This window comes from Nycticebus coucang, chromosome 3 (assembly GCF_027406575.1).
Source record: "Nycticebus coucang isolate mNycCou1 chromosome 3, mNycCou1.pri, whole genome shotgun sequence".
NCBI classification, from domain to species: Eukaryota; Metazoa; Chordata; class Mammalia; order Primates; family Lorisidae; genus Nycticebus; species Nycticebus coucang.
In genome coordinates, this window is record NC_069782.1 from 149,945,570 (window position 1) to 149,959,607 (window position 14,038).

Sequence of the window (14,038 nt, forward strand, 5' to 3'; positions counted from 1 at the left end):
GATCTTTCTTCTTGGATTATAGAATGTTATATCAAACTCAAAACCCTAAACACAACACCCAGAGTCTATGTCTAAAAACCGAATAACCACAAAACAAATGAAGCTCCCCCCAAAATATACATATATGTATGTATCCGAAAAACAGGGAACACCTGGAGTGTAGAGCAAGCCCTTCTCCGCCTACAGCCCTGAATTCCAAGTAGAGTCAAACCTTGCCCTGTCCCAGGGTAGAGATGTCGTTCCTGCCCATCTCTGCAGTATCATTATAGGTTTCCGAGGCTGCTCTGGCTTTAAAGAGTTCATTAAACCCGAATGTGAGTAATGCAGTAAATATTTTCCAGGTCATACGAGACATGCAAGGGCTTGATCTAGCCAATGAGCACTTCCAAAGTGCCTATTTTCTTCAAAGACATTTTTAATTGGATTCTCCCCAACTGAGTCGAATGAAGGACTCACCTTTTGGGAAGCCAAATACTCCATGCCTCTGGCCAGCTGGTAGGTGCATGACACCAAGTCCTTGAAGGTCATCTGCTCCTCGGGAACGCGGTTGATGTCATAGGAGTACTCCATCCCGGGAGGCCTCCGGGCGCGGAGGTATTCACGGAGGTTGCCTTTCGAGGCATACTCAACTATGACGTACAGAGGCCCTGATGGGGGAATAGAAGCTCCCTTCAGAGAGAATCCCAGATCTGCCCCTGAGCAACTCAGCAAAGCATTTTTAGTTATTATGACCTAATCCGTGCTTAAAAGTTTTAACATATAGAAAAGCCCACATACAGAGTACCTGCACCCCAACCTATCCAAAAGGGTGATTAACTTTTGGTCACGACAGCTTCCAAAAGCTTTCAGAATTAAAGACACATCTCCCCTCTCACTTCCATTCTCTCCCTAGCCCCCCTTCAAAAGCAGTGACTATCAAACATTTGCTCCCTCCAGGATATCTTTCCAGTTCATTTTAACTCATCTACATATAGCAGATATCATCTGTAATTACACAAACGAATAATAAAAGCAGAGCTTTGCCACGTTTTCTCCTTATGCATTCTCCTCTTGGAGTCCAGTTAGGCTGATAAAAGTATGTCTCACCATTCCCTTCCACAGCTCCCCACATTCTAACGTACGTCCACCGTACTCTGCATCCATCCCCCCAGACTCGTGGGCATTTGCTGCCCGGGTTTGGCCATCACAAACAGTAGATAGCCAACATTTCTGTCCATGTTTCCAGGTACACATGTGCAATCCCTTCTCCACGGTATAGACTAGGGAGTTGGCAAACTCCAGCCTGCAGGCCAAACCCTGCCTACTGCCCGTTCGGGTAATTAAGTTTTATTGGCACCCAGCCAGATCCATTCATTTCTGTACTTCTGGGGCCACTCTCTGACTACTATGGCAGAAATGAGTAGTGGTGACAGAAACGATAAGGTCCACAGGCATCTAAAATAGCTACAGTCACCCTTCACAGAAAAAGTTTGCCGACTCCTCTAAAAGAGAAACTGTGAAGTCCAAGACAGGCATTTTCAAGCTTATTAATTCCTGTCACATTGACTCCTGAAGTGCCGGGAAGCACACCCCCAGAGAAGCCGCAGTCATTCTCCCTAAGGAAGGTCACCTATTCCTTCCGACCTGCTCTCCTTCTATAAGCTACTCTTGGGAGCTCAGCCATCTGTCGTCCACATCAACGTGTGGATTCCTCAATCCCTTAGAACTTTTCGACCAAAATGGAGAATTGTACTTTGAGAAATTTCTCTTAGCACTTACAAAATAAAAACATAAGGAGACTGCCTTTTCCAAAACACTCTACAGGTTATTACCCAGAAGCAACAGGGCCCTACAGCCCCTCAAATCCAAAGTCACTCTAGACCCACCTCTCTCCCAGCTGCCCAGGTATAGTCACAGAGCCCCCTTTGCGTTCATGGCTGGGAACATCTTCTTAAGAGTATTTGAAAGAGAACTTTAAACATGCACTGGAGGTGCTCTGGAAGCAGGACCCAAAAGCCCACCTGTTCCCAAAATGATTCTAACATTAAATTACAAAGCATTTAGATCAAAGCATTTTTCTTCCTACTTACCATCCTGAGTACAGGCTCCAAGAAGATTTATGATATTTTTGTGTTTCCCAATCATCTTCATCATCTCCATCTCTGATACCAGATCAGAAAGGTCCTTCTCTGTGGCATCATCTGCAAACGTGAGGTACATCACAAATCATCATGTGTCCTTGACATCACGGCTGCCCAAAACTTAGTTCAAACAGCATGAAATTGAATCTGAGAACCAGAAAAGACGTTCCAAGTCATCTGTCGTATTTTACAGAGCAGGGCCCAAGGCTGTGAAGGGAACTTGCCTTGCTGTGTCTGAGCTCACTGGGACTCAGAGGATTGACAGTAAGGTCAAGAACACAGGCCTCTGACGTGAAGGCCGATTCTCTTCAGGGAGCGTCAGAAATGTGAAAGTGTCTTCCCCAACTGTGAAATAATCCCATCCCCCGCCATGGCTGAGGTGTCTCAGAAAACTGTACCAAACTTCATGGTACCTGAAGGTACTGAAGGACAATTCTGAAGACACGGAGAGCAAATAAGGACAGGGACATTGCCAATCACTGCAGACTTTCTCCATGCCTTCCTTGACCGACCCCTAACAACCCTAGAACCTTCACAGATGGATCTGGGGGTAGGTGGGTACCCTGTCACGGTCCCTAATGGATGCAATTCCCACCTTCAAAATGAAGTTTCATAAACCTCAGCTCTGTAACCTGCAGCATGAATAGCACAGACCCCCCTGCGTGGGCTCACAGCAAGCTTCTGATGAGTGGCAGGACTCTTTCCCACCTGCCCTCCTAACATAGAAAAACGAGCTTACTTTACCAAAATGAAATAAGGGCAGGGACAGAAACCACGCGGCAAAGACAGAAAGGAAGAGCACTACAAGCGACTGTGTGTGCAAAGTGCACAGGGGCGCACACAGAGAAGGGGGAAGGACCCCCACCCCCGCCACAGGCAGGGAGGACACTCCCTCCTGGACACCTAGCACAGGGTGGTCCCCTGTCCAGGTCCTTAGACACCCAACGGTTGTAAGAGAGGACATGCTACAGGGGTTCGGTGGCTAAGGTCCTTCTACTTGCTAAGAACGAAGGCTGCCAAACTTGGCATAACCAGAGAAACAGAACTTCCAGACCTTTCTCTGCACTATCCCACATAACCTGAGCCCTGTAACAAGCCAGAAGGTCTGCTGAAGGAGACACAAAGCCAGGGGCTGCCTCTGTGGGTGACGCCACCGTGAGAAAACACAATTCTCCTGACATCAACCCCCAAGGTGGGGGGGTCATCTCAAAACACCCTAGTTTTCCGTGAAAGCCATTCGGATCAATAGCTTTAAAAATCAACAGCTTTTTGACTATTTCCAACCTGCTTTTTCAACCCAGAGGGAAGGACATGATGACCATCCCATGAGAACCCACAAAAGGAAGAAAAGGCCACTTCTGAAGGCAACTTGTAAAGGACAGGCCTCTGTGCCTGGTAACGCAGGAAACACTCCCCTTCCCATCTCCTTGCTGAGATCCCTACAATAGGATTTATAATGTGACCGTTCCCTATAACTCTTCTCATAAAAGGGTACTGTGGGAGGAAGAAGTTAATGGTTAAAAGTTCTTTAGGCTCCTAGGACGCAGACATGAAGCAGGGTTGGAAGGTTAATGCAGAAATGCTCGGACTCCCACCACCGCGACTGGACGTTTCCATCTCAGGGTAACTGTTTACGTGTCCTGGGAGGCTCTGAATCAGCCCAATCTTGTCAGCTCCTTTCAGCCTCCAAGTGACTCTCCCAGACCAGTGTCATTTTTACTCTGCTCCTCATGCAAAAGAGAAGGTGTTCTTCTCCCTAAGCGTCTGCTGCCCCTTCCAAAAATGCCAATGTCCCTTTATTAGGAGCTAGGGCTTGGCTCCCAAATCTTACATACTAACCCCTATCTAAATCCAATCACATGAGAGTCGGTATTTTCTCAGCACATAAAAATACGAGAAAATGAAGAATCACAGCCATTTAGAAGGCAGGAAAGAAGAGCTCCACGCAGAAGGCACCACTTTCCAGCAAAACCGGCTTTTCTTTTTTGATAAGTACACACAGCTCAAGATAAATAGTCTGTCCAAGATGCTGATTTATACTGACCCCTTCTCAACCTCTAGGTCAACTATGTGCCCTCCGACCCCCTGGCATGATAGAGTTCACAGGCCACAAAAGGGACATTCTTGATAAGTCTGTCCCCCTCCCAACTCCCCACTCACCTTTCAGCATCTTCACAGCCACGGTGACCGCCTCCTTGGGTTTATCTTTATCGATTCCCACTGCTTCTGCCATGACCACTTGCCCAAAGCAGCCTTCTCCCAGGGGTTTGCCCAGCGTCAGCCTAGATGTGTAAATAGGGGATTAGCACACAGCATCTGGTGAAGGGGTGCAGAGAGGGAAATTCCAGAACTAAATATAAAAATCTTTCAGCGGCTTGCAAAAGCGTGGAGTATTTATCATATGGAACTAATGAGACTTAGGGCACACACGCGCTGGGGTATTTTCTTAGTGACGTTTGGAGAATGTCAATTACTAGTGGAACGGCTATTAAATTTCACATTTGTATTCTCGATTTATTTTCTTTACGGAAGGTATCCTTGCTAGTGAGGTGGTCAGCTATTCTGAGTGCCAACAAGGAGCTTTTGATCTTGAGCCAATTAAATATTTGTCATTTAGAACGGCTGAAAGAAAAACGTTAAGGGGCGTTCTTATTTTTTTGTCCCTGTAAAGGAGTGGATTGAAAATTACTATTATTCAAATACCAATGGATTTTATGGCCACATTCCTTGCCAAGTTACAGGATGTGAATCTTAAAAGTATTTCAAGGAATCTCTAATTTTTCACTAAAGAAAAAAGAAAATTTGAATACATTAAGGGAATTTTTTATATAAGTTTTTTTGAAGTCCTTATGCCTACATAAAATTAACAATGAAGAAAATCCAGAGTGAACACAACAAATTAAATTTCTAAGCATAGATGATCTATGTACATCACACAAACAGCCAAGTATCTGGAAGTTGGCCCAATGGAGAAGTCTTTAGGATACTTATGAGTATAGTAGTTTTTTAACTTAAGCATCATATTGCAAAGTACTGAGCTGCCATCAGCAAACAGTATGTACAGCAAGTGTCCGACGCTTTGCTAAAGTTCAGCTGAAAGGCTGGGCACTGTATGCTATGCTGAGGTCATTTTGTTTCTACCCAGAACCGAAATTAAATTTAACATCTTGGCAGAAAATAAACATTTGCATTGGAAAAATGGCTAATTTACGTCCCACTGCTCTGCTACCAGAAGCATAACAATCCTTTCTTTGTATAACTTCTGCCTCCGATCTAATAAACTGCTTCTAAATAGCCTTCATTCATTGGAAATCTGTTCCACCTACCTTTGTGCTAAATACTGTTTTGAAACGTTTAGCACTCAGATTTTCCACACTCAGGGTACCCTTGGGTGGGGGCTAATAGTTCAGCACACACAGACTCCTACTGTTGACTATGGTGTCTGTCACAGGTGGCAAAAACTGAACCCAAGCCTACAATTTCTTAAAATTTGATCACAATTTCCCAATTCAATCATGTATACACAGGAATGTGCACATGAACCCACCTACTTATATAATCATACCCAAAGTGGAGTGCTGGTGGCGTTCATGAGAAATATCCCTTTCTCTCTCCACATCCTACAGATAAAGAAATCATTTTTTGTTTTCCCTGATGCCTCACCAGTAAATGTCCAATAAACATGAAAGAATGATCTTTTCACTGCAGTACACAAACTGGGAATTACTTCTATCACTCTAACTCACTCATGTCCACACAATTATTCCTCCTTCGCTTACAGTACGTATTAGTGCCTCTAAATTGGCTCTTGGGAAATAAAACTGATGTGAAGTTGCATGAATCAAAGTCACAAATCTACCTCTCTCTTCCAAAGCGAGCCTGTCATTATCTAGTCTCCCGAGAAACTTATCGTTGTGTTTCCAAATTTGAATATGATATACCAGAAGTGTGTATCAGGGACTTCTCTAACATAACCTCAAGGAGAAACTCAAAACTTCAAGACAACCTTGGTAACTGTTTATAAGCAAGGCAAGAACTTATTCTAGTATGTTTAGTGCACAAATATAGTTGGGTTGTTCAGACTCTAATAACTACAGGAAGTGCCCCCAGAAACAAGAAGACAGCCCCTCAGTGACCGTACTTCAAGGTGGGTCTGGGGGCTGGTCCCTGCCTAGAGGACCAGGGCTACCATTGACTCTGTGCCTACCACAATGATCTTGCTGGGGTTTGCAGTTTAGAGCTCCCAGGTTACAAATACATGAAGGGAAATGGAAAGGAAATTTTCATGAGCCAAGAATCATGCTCAGTCCTGGAAGGTCAGCATCACAACAATTATTTTGCAAGAGTCAAGTTCAGAGAATCAGGTGACTCATCCAAGGGTGTGCAGCCCCTGGCTGGCAGAGCCAGGACTCAAATCCTACCCAATAGAGTCCCAAGTACATGGATGTCAAGCCAGACTAGGAGATACACACCTCTCAACCACACCTTCAACAAACCCCCAGTGCCCGAGCTTTCACTAGGCTTAACCTGATGGCAATACCTCCATATCATCCAATAATTAAAATATTGTGGACCACAGAAATTAGGCATAAAGTATCATAGCCTCAGATTAATAACCATTAGCAAACGGTAACACTGGGTATAGATCCTTAAGGTAATTTATATTCTACATCTAATTTCTCCCCAGAAATGAGCTATAGAACAGTCATGTTCTAGTACCCAAAAGTTAGGACATCAGATCTGTTTTATAAATTGGATAATTCTATGTTTATTCCATTTGACGGGGCCTGAATTGCCTAGAAACTTACAAAAAAGATAACCAAATACTGTCTTATTTGGGGACCAAGACAGTGGTTTATATCTTTGCTTTACAGGAGCTACTTAAAAAACAAACAAACAGCAAAAACAAAAAAAACCCCTCCATTTTCTTATTTTCCAAGAGTTGGTTATTTAGAAATATAATCTTATTCTTATTGATATCATTAGAACAAGACCTGTGTAGTTAAAGGTCATAGAAAGAAAATATTAATCTACTACCCTCATTTATAGCTAAGTCTCCACTCCAGGATAGGCCCAGTAGAAGTACTCACTTGTCCCTTGGAAACTCCCATTTTGGGTCCTCTGGCAGTTCATACTCAGAGACCCCAGCCAGCATGGGGGTATCTGCTGTTGAGGAGAGGCGTGTGGTTATCCTCACCAGTGGGGTGTTGGAATTCATGGAGGAGCTGGACTCAGCAGAGACCTGGATACAAAATGCAAAGAGCAGATGTAATCCTGGCTCCACCGGAGAAGGCTGGAAGTCAGGCCGTACCCAGCCCTCAGAACATCAGCTCTTAGAAAGGAAGAGGGAGGGAGCTGGTGCAAGTCGTGAACTAAAACGAGAAACCTCAGGATTCCTATTCCTTCACCCCAGCTCTGTGCAGTATTAGATTCTGTCCAAGTTATATGTTCCTCGGATCAGGTTTGCAAATAAAATTTTTTTAGCATGTCTGATCCAAACATAAGTCTTCTTTTTGTCTTACTTCCTGCAAGTAGTCCCTGGAGGCCCTGCAGACAGCCCTGGCCGCCTTCATCATCGCCTTTTCCCTTACACCTGTACCTGCACTGGAGCTTCCGGATAATCAGCCTCCTCTTGGACCTGCTCAGATCATGGATCCATGCCGTGTGCTTGTGAGATTTCAGGAAAACTTTTAGGAAGCCAGAGTTTTCATCCTTCCTCTGTCTTTTGAAACGTAAAATAGAATCTCAAGGGAAGGGCTCTAAGACTTGGATGTGGAAAGTAACCCAAGACCTTGGCACTGGGGCCAACTGTGTCTCTCCCCAGTCCTGGAAACACAGTGATGCCAGTCCCTTCAGTGACAATGGGCTGTCTCCTGTCACCTTCAGTTTCAGAAGCCCGTGTACTGGACATGTGGGTAGAAGTGACAACAGAGATAAAGTACACCTATATTCACAATCACCCCTCCTCTCCCACCAAGTTATTTTCTCATTTATCCTGATTCGTTTTAGTCTGCACCTGATCAAATGATTATTTCTTAAATATATTGTCTTCCCTTGGCTGTTTTCTGTGGACAAACATTCATGGAGTGCTCACTTGAAGGCCACTTGTCAGGATTACTACACTAATCTGGATCTCATCGCTAGCTGTTTCAACACTGTGTGCAAGACTTTGGCCCAAGAAAAGTGGGATGTGAGGTTAAATATGACCCATCTAAGCAGCCCACCAGGCCACCTTGGGTCTGTCCTCTGCACAACTGCACAGGTGGCCAACTCTCCCCAGCTGCACTCACAAATTTTAAATCAAGCTGGCAAAGACTGAGGCCAGATGAATAAATTTAGTTGGGATGAACTTCCACAAGGTGGGCCCTGGAACCTTCCCACAGGGAACCAGAGGACCTATAACCCTCAGGAACATCTCATTTGGAAAGATTTGATTTTCTCCTTTGTAAACCCAGACTGCTCTTAATGCAGGTTGGACACTCGAGAATGGAGGGGGATCGTTTTAGGAGTAGAGAGTTGTTTTCAGTATTAAAATCAAGAAGTAGGCCATTTTTCACATGGAATTTCCATTATCTTTTACAATGTACATAAGTGCATTTCTGAGCAGTCTTTTGGCAGGAGGGGAGTTAATTTTCTAGCTATAAGCCTTACACCCAAGTTGCACCGGCAAATGGAAGAAGTGAGAAGGAAAAGCTGAGAAGGTAAATGGCGCTACTGTGGAATCCATCTGCTCCCCATGGATGTCACAGGCAAGGCCCAAAGCCCACCTGGGTGAAAGAGGCAACTTCAAAGTCCCCTCCACAGCATTCACATCCACGTGGTGTCCAACCTCATGGCCGTTTGAGCTGACCTAGCCTGTAGGACACTTCAGAAACCAACGTTTTCAGAGCACATGGAGATTTCCAGGTTCCACTGTCCACATAAACACTCTGCACTCCATCCACAGAAGAGCCTTGGGAAGATTAGAACAGGTTGTTCAACCTTTCCCAAATCTTTCCGTCTATCTAACTCATCAGGACCATGCGCTATGGATGCCAAAAGAGGATGGTATTTCCAAGAATAAAAACATCTTCTGAAAGTTGCTCCACACATACAGGCAAGGATTGCCACTGACTGCAGTGGGAACTTGAGCTTATATCACGGGCAAGAAGCTCCAGCCAAACTAGTAAAAGTCAGCCTGGCAATGAGGTACTACAGGCTCCAAATGGCCGAGATCCTGCAGATTTTGCAGCCAGGACTCTCTTTCCATGGCCGGTGGCATAGCCTCTCATCACTGGACACAGGAGTTCCCCAAAGTCCACCATCAGGGTGCAGCAACGAATGGAGAGGGGAACCCACTGGGAAATTGCTGGGGCCGTAGATCCCAATGAGCGTGACATTCGGCAGGCAGAGGCAGGTCCAAGCTCTGTTCCTGGTGCCCAAGAATCACTGCCCTCATCAGCCCAGCTTGCAGACTAGGATGCAGGGAAGGCAGCCTTCCCCCAGCGAGGTGTGAGAACACAGGAATGTAAAAAGTTTCCGGAAGGACATAGAAGAGGCTTAGTAGTGGTCACCTTTGGGAGGAAGATTAAAGGTTGGGAGATGGGGTAGAAAATATATTTTATTTCAGAACTTTCTAAACCATTTGGATTTGATTGCTGTGTGTATGAATTCCTTTTATGTTTTAGAAGTAGTACTTTCTGTAACAAAAATATTTTTGGGAATAACAAGGATCTGAACTGAGGCATGAACAAGGGGAAAAGAAAACGAAGCACATTTGCTTGAAATGCACTGACTTCTCAACCGGCTTAGAAATCACGGGATGGTGCTTTCGGGCTCCCTCTGCTACCAGGCTGGCTTCTGTGGCTCTGTGCATCCTTCAGCGTGGGGAAACCCTGACTGTGCACAGCCGAACACCAACCCTGGCCACTGACCACCCTGTGCTAAGTGTTCATGACAGGGGGAGGGGAGACCCCCACACTGGGTGGGCTGCACCTCCACCAAGGGCACCAGAGGGGGCTGCACAATCTGCCTGTCCGGGTCCATGCCCCAGTTTCAGCACTCACTGTTTGAGCTTCGGGATGTCACTTAACTTTCCTAAAGCCTGATTTTTCTCATCTGTCAAAAAGCAGACAGGAACTGCACAGAACCCACAGATTGGACCGACCCCAGATCAAAAATATTAAAAATAAAACATAAAGCTGGGTGCAGTGGCTCACGCCTGTAATCCTAGCACTCTGGGAGGCTGAGGTGGGTGGACTGTCTGAGCTCAGAAGTTCAAAACTAGCCTGAGCTAGAGTGGGACTCTGTCTCTAAAAATAGCTGGGCATTATGGGGGTACCTGTAGTCCCAGCTACTTGGGAGGCTTACGCAAGAGGATCACTTGAGCCCAAGAGTTTTGAGGTTACTGTGAGTTAGGGTGCCACTGCACTCTACCAAGAGCAAAAGGTGAGACTGTCTCAAAACAACAAACAAACAAAAAATATAACACACAATAAGAAATACAAATAAAAAACAACACAGTGTAACAAGTGTTTTACTCAGCACTTACAGTATATTAGGTGTCAAAAGTAAGCCAGGGATGATTTAGAGTATGTGAGAAGATGTGTGGGGGTTATATGCAAATGCTACACTATTTTATAAAAGGGACTTGAGCACCCACGGATTTTAGTACCCTCAGGGGTCGCAGAACCAAATCCCCCATGGATACTGAGGGATGACTGTACCACCAAACTGTGGGCACCAAGAAAGACAACCCAGCAACAACAAGGGTTGACTGCGGACAAGGGTATACCTCTAAGGGGCACACGTGATTTAGAAGAGGAGGTTCACTGCTCACAGCCAGCATGGGCTGGGACTCCAGCAACCAAGAAATAAAGAACCCAGGAGTCAGGGGACAGTCTCTCTCGCCAGGAAGCAAGCCAGAGGGTAAGAAAGCCCTAATGACAAATCTGGCTTAGAGGCTTCTTCACAACTGAAAATTCTGACACACAGTCTGAATTTAACTGCTATCTGTCACAAACCTGTGACCCAAAAGGATTCCGTATCCACAAACTCGTGGCAAAAGGTCACAGGTATGGTTGAGTGGTTAGGGCACCGGCCACATGAATCGGGGAGGGTGGGTTCAAACCCGGCCAGGGCCTGCTAAACAACCATGACAACAATTACAAAAAAAAAATTCACATGTATATACACCTTTCCTCAAACCCAGGGTCCCTTCTCAATAATATTTTAATGGGACAGGTTTTCTATTTGAAAATAAAGTGAAAACCATTACCAATATTGCTGTCATTATCAAAATTTTAAAAGCAAGTTTATAAAAAGGACTACTTATGGGAATTTGGTTCAGATGAAGTATACAGATTAAATGTACAAATCTGGAAAATACTTCTGTAAAATCATAAAGGGAAGGGGGGGGGGGGTTAGAAAATGCCCGAAGTACAAGAAGCTCCAGAATTTGATCGCTCTGTCCACTGAGGTATATCTTCATTTTACCTCCATGCATTTTTACTATGCTTTTAAAATCCCCTCTGGGACCGTAAAATAGGACTGGCTTTCTCTTCACTCCCTTTTACTCTGAGCCGGAAGCTTTGTCAGGGGCTTGATGAAGCTGAGTGTTGGCCCGGCACCACCCCCGGCAGGCGACTTCCCCAGGGGACCCCATGTTTCATGGGAGCTTCTTTTGTCCGAATCAGATCCTCAGGGAATTCCTACTGCCCACCTTTCATACTGTACAAAATTATCACCTTCCCTATCACATATTCTTCAATTCCTACCTAGAAACTTCAATTCTAGAGTTTCCTTTCTAACTAATTCAAAAACATTATGTTGTTAGTGGTAAGTACGTTACGTATGAACAATCAATGCTAACACTCAAGTAAATAAACTGTTTTCCACTCCCAAAACTTGGCAGGCATTTTTTTTTTTTAAGCATGTATTTTTATGGTCTCCCATTCAGCTTCCTCACTTTCTGGAATCTCTTTACCATGTGCCATAAATCAAGCTTTTAACTAAAAGCTATATATTTCCACAGTGCAGGAGATTAAGCTAAGATGTGACTTTTTCTTTCTTTTTTTTTTTTTTTTTAAGGAGCCACCAAGAAATAGTGTTTTCTCTTTATACTAAGTTAAATTTGACAACTAAAGAGGACCTCGTAGAGGACAGGGCAGGAGGGCGAGAAGTTGCCACAGAGAGGGAAGACGGATACAGGTGTGTTTAAACCTGAGGACTGACAAACACCCTTGGACCCTGCCTCTTGAGCTGTGGACCATCTTCCCAAACCAGAACTCGAGGCCCCAGTGTTACCTATATCTACTATGATATGGAGATGACTACGAAAATTTTAACACAGATCATGTTATGGTTTATTATTTCACTTCCCAGAAATAGTTGACAGTGCCCTTTCTGATTTACCTGTGCTCAGCATATCCATGTTCCCGGGAGGGCTTCCTTTGTTTCCATCCACATGGATTTTACGTTGCTTGAATTTTGTGTATTTCAAAACTTTCCTAATGACCCAGGGATACACCTTGCCCAGCACAAGCCCCTATGGCCAAATAAAATGCTTCTATCAGCTGGAGACTAAAAACACTTAAAGGGATTTCCAAGGTTGCATCTTTTTTCCTCTATAACAAAATTTAGGTAATTAGGTGAGGCAGTTTATCAGACACTTTCCTCCCCTAATAGGTCTCTGTACCCCCACAGCCCCTGCTCAGGACTCTGTGAGTAAACCTATCTAAGCAATGACGCACCAGTCCCCGCCCAGCTGATTCTACATGGAAGATCATATCAGCCAAAATCGAGGTCACTGAGTCAAGCTGGCCTGTCTTTGGAAGGCTGAGAGATGAGAAAGGAGACGAGCAAAGTGGGGGCAGTGGAGGGTGCAGTGCCACGTGAAAGGGCAAGTTCAAGTCAAGCTGTCCACAACCACTCTGATTACCTGAATGTTTTCTGGACCCTGAGGCTTCAGTAGACCACCTGATTGAGCAAGTGTAGAGACTATTCCAAGATCACGATGCTCCCTGCCAGGTGTTAAATGAGCTCCTAAAGACAGAAGGTCCCTTCACAGAATTTGGTGTGTTTGCGGATCCTTAATCCCTGGCCCCAGCCCCGGTTCCTGGGACACACCCTCCTTTCCCTTCATCTTCCTCCTATTCCCAGCATCCCCATGGATGTTTGCCTCCAAGGTATGGTTACAAAAGGTGACCTCGAGTGCCCTTGATCTTTTCTCTGGTTTTCCATCTACCTGATCCAGCAGCTGGGAGGGTGAAACTGAAGTCTAAGAAAAAAATACCCTGCAGCCCCTCGTAAGACCCACAATGGGAGAGGGTGTAGGCTGCACAGAAGATGAATTCATCAGCACTGACTGAGCCAACCACAGATGGTCAGATCTCCAGGCAAACGCATGGCAGCTTCAGGGCCCAGAGAAAGAACCTGATGTGTTCACTGAAAACTGGGCTGAACAAGGCCCACAACGCCGTGTGTCTCCTGAACAAGCATCCTCTGTCCCCTCTGCACTTTTCCTGTGCCCACCACCACCACCTAATGATGTGCGGAGAACACGGAAAGTGGGTGATTACATAAGTTTTGAGATAGGCAAAAGTAAGGAAACATACCGTCGGCACAGACACAAACAACTGAAGCCCTCTCGGCAACAGTGATAAGCCAGCTGACACCTGCATGGGTGAATCAGAAAGGACGCTGTTGACTGTATTTCTTGGAAGTAAAATAACAAACCATACACAGCCTATCTCAAAACTTTCCTAATGACCTACAGACATGTGCAAAGACTATTTCACAATGGCCACTGGTGGTGCAGCGGACCCGACCAAGAACCGACACGCTCACACACCTGCCCTTCTTTGGTTTGGCCTCTGCTGGTCTCATTTAAAATGCTAAGCATCAGGCCAGGCACTAATCCTAGCATTCTGCAAGGCCAA

At 45.1% G+C, this 14,038-nt stretch overlaps 1 protein-coding gene across 8 annotated transcripts in view; it reads right to left on the minus strand.

Moving 5' to 3' along the window:
• FGFR2 (fibroblast growth factor receptor 2) overlaps positions 1-14,038 on the minus strand; it is a 118,087-nt gene that overhangs the window by 14,983 nt on the left and 89,066 nt on the right. For all 8 annotated transcript variants that reach the window (XM_053583952.1, XM_053583948.1, XM_053583947.1 and 5 more), the window contains 4 exons: positions 7,211-7,362; positions 4,281-4,402; positions 2,070-2,180; positions 457-647 (listed from right to left, as the gene is read on the minus strand). In XM_053583952.1, coding sequence (XP_053439927.1) covers positions 457-647; positions 2,070-2,180; positions 4,281-4,402; positions 7,211-7,362 — 576 coding nt within the window. The remainder of the gene's footprint in view (positions 1-456; positions 648-2,069; positions 2,181-4,280; positions 4,403-7,210; positions 7,363-14,038) is intronic.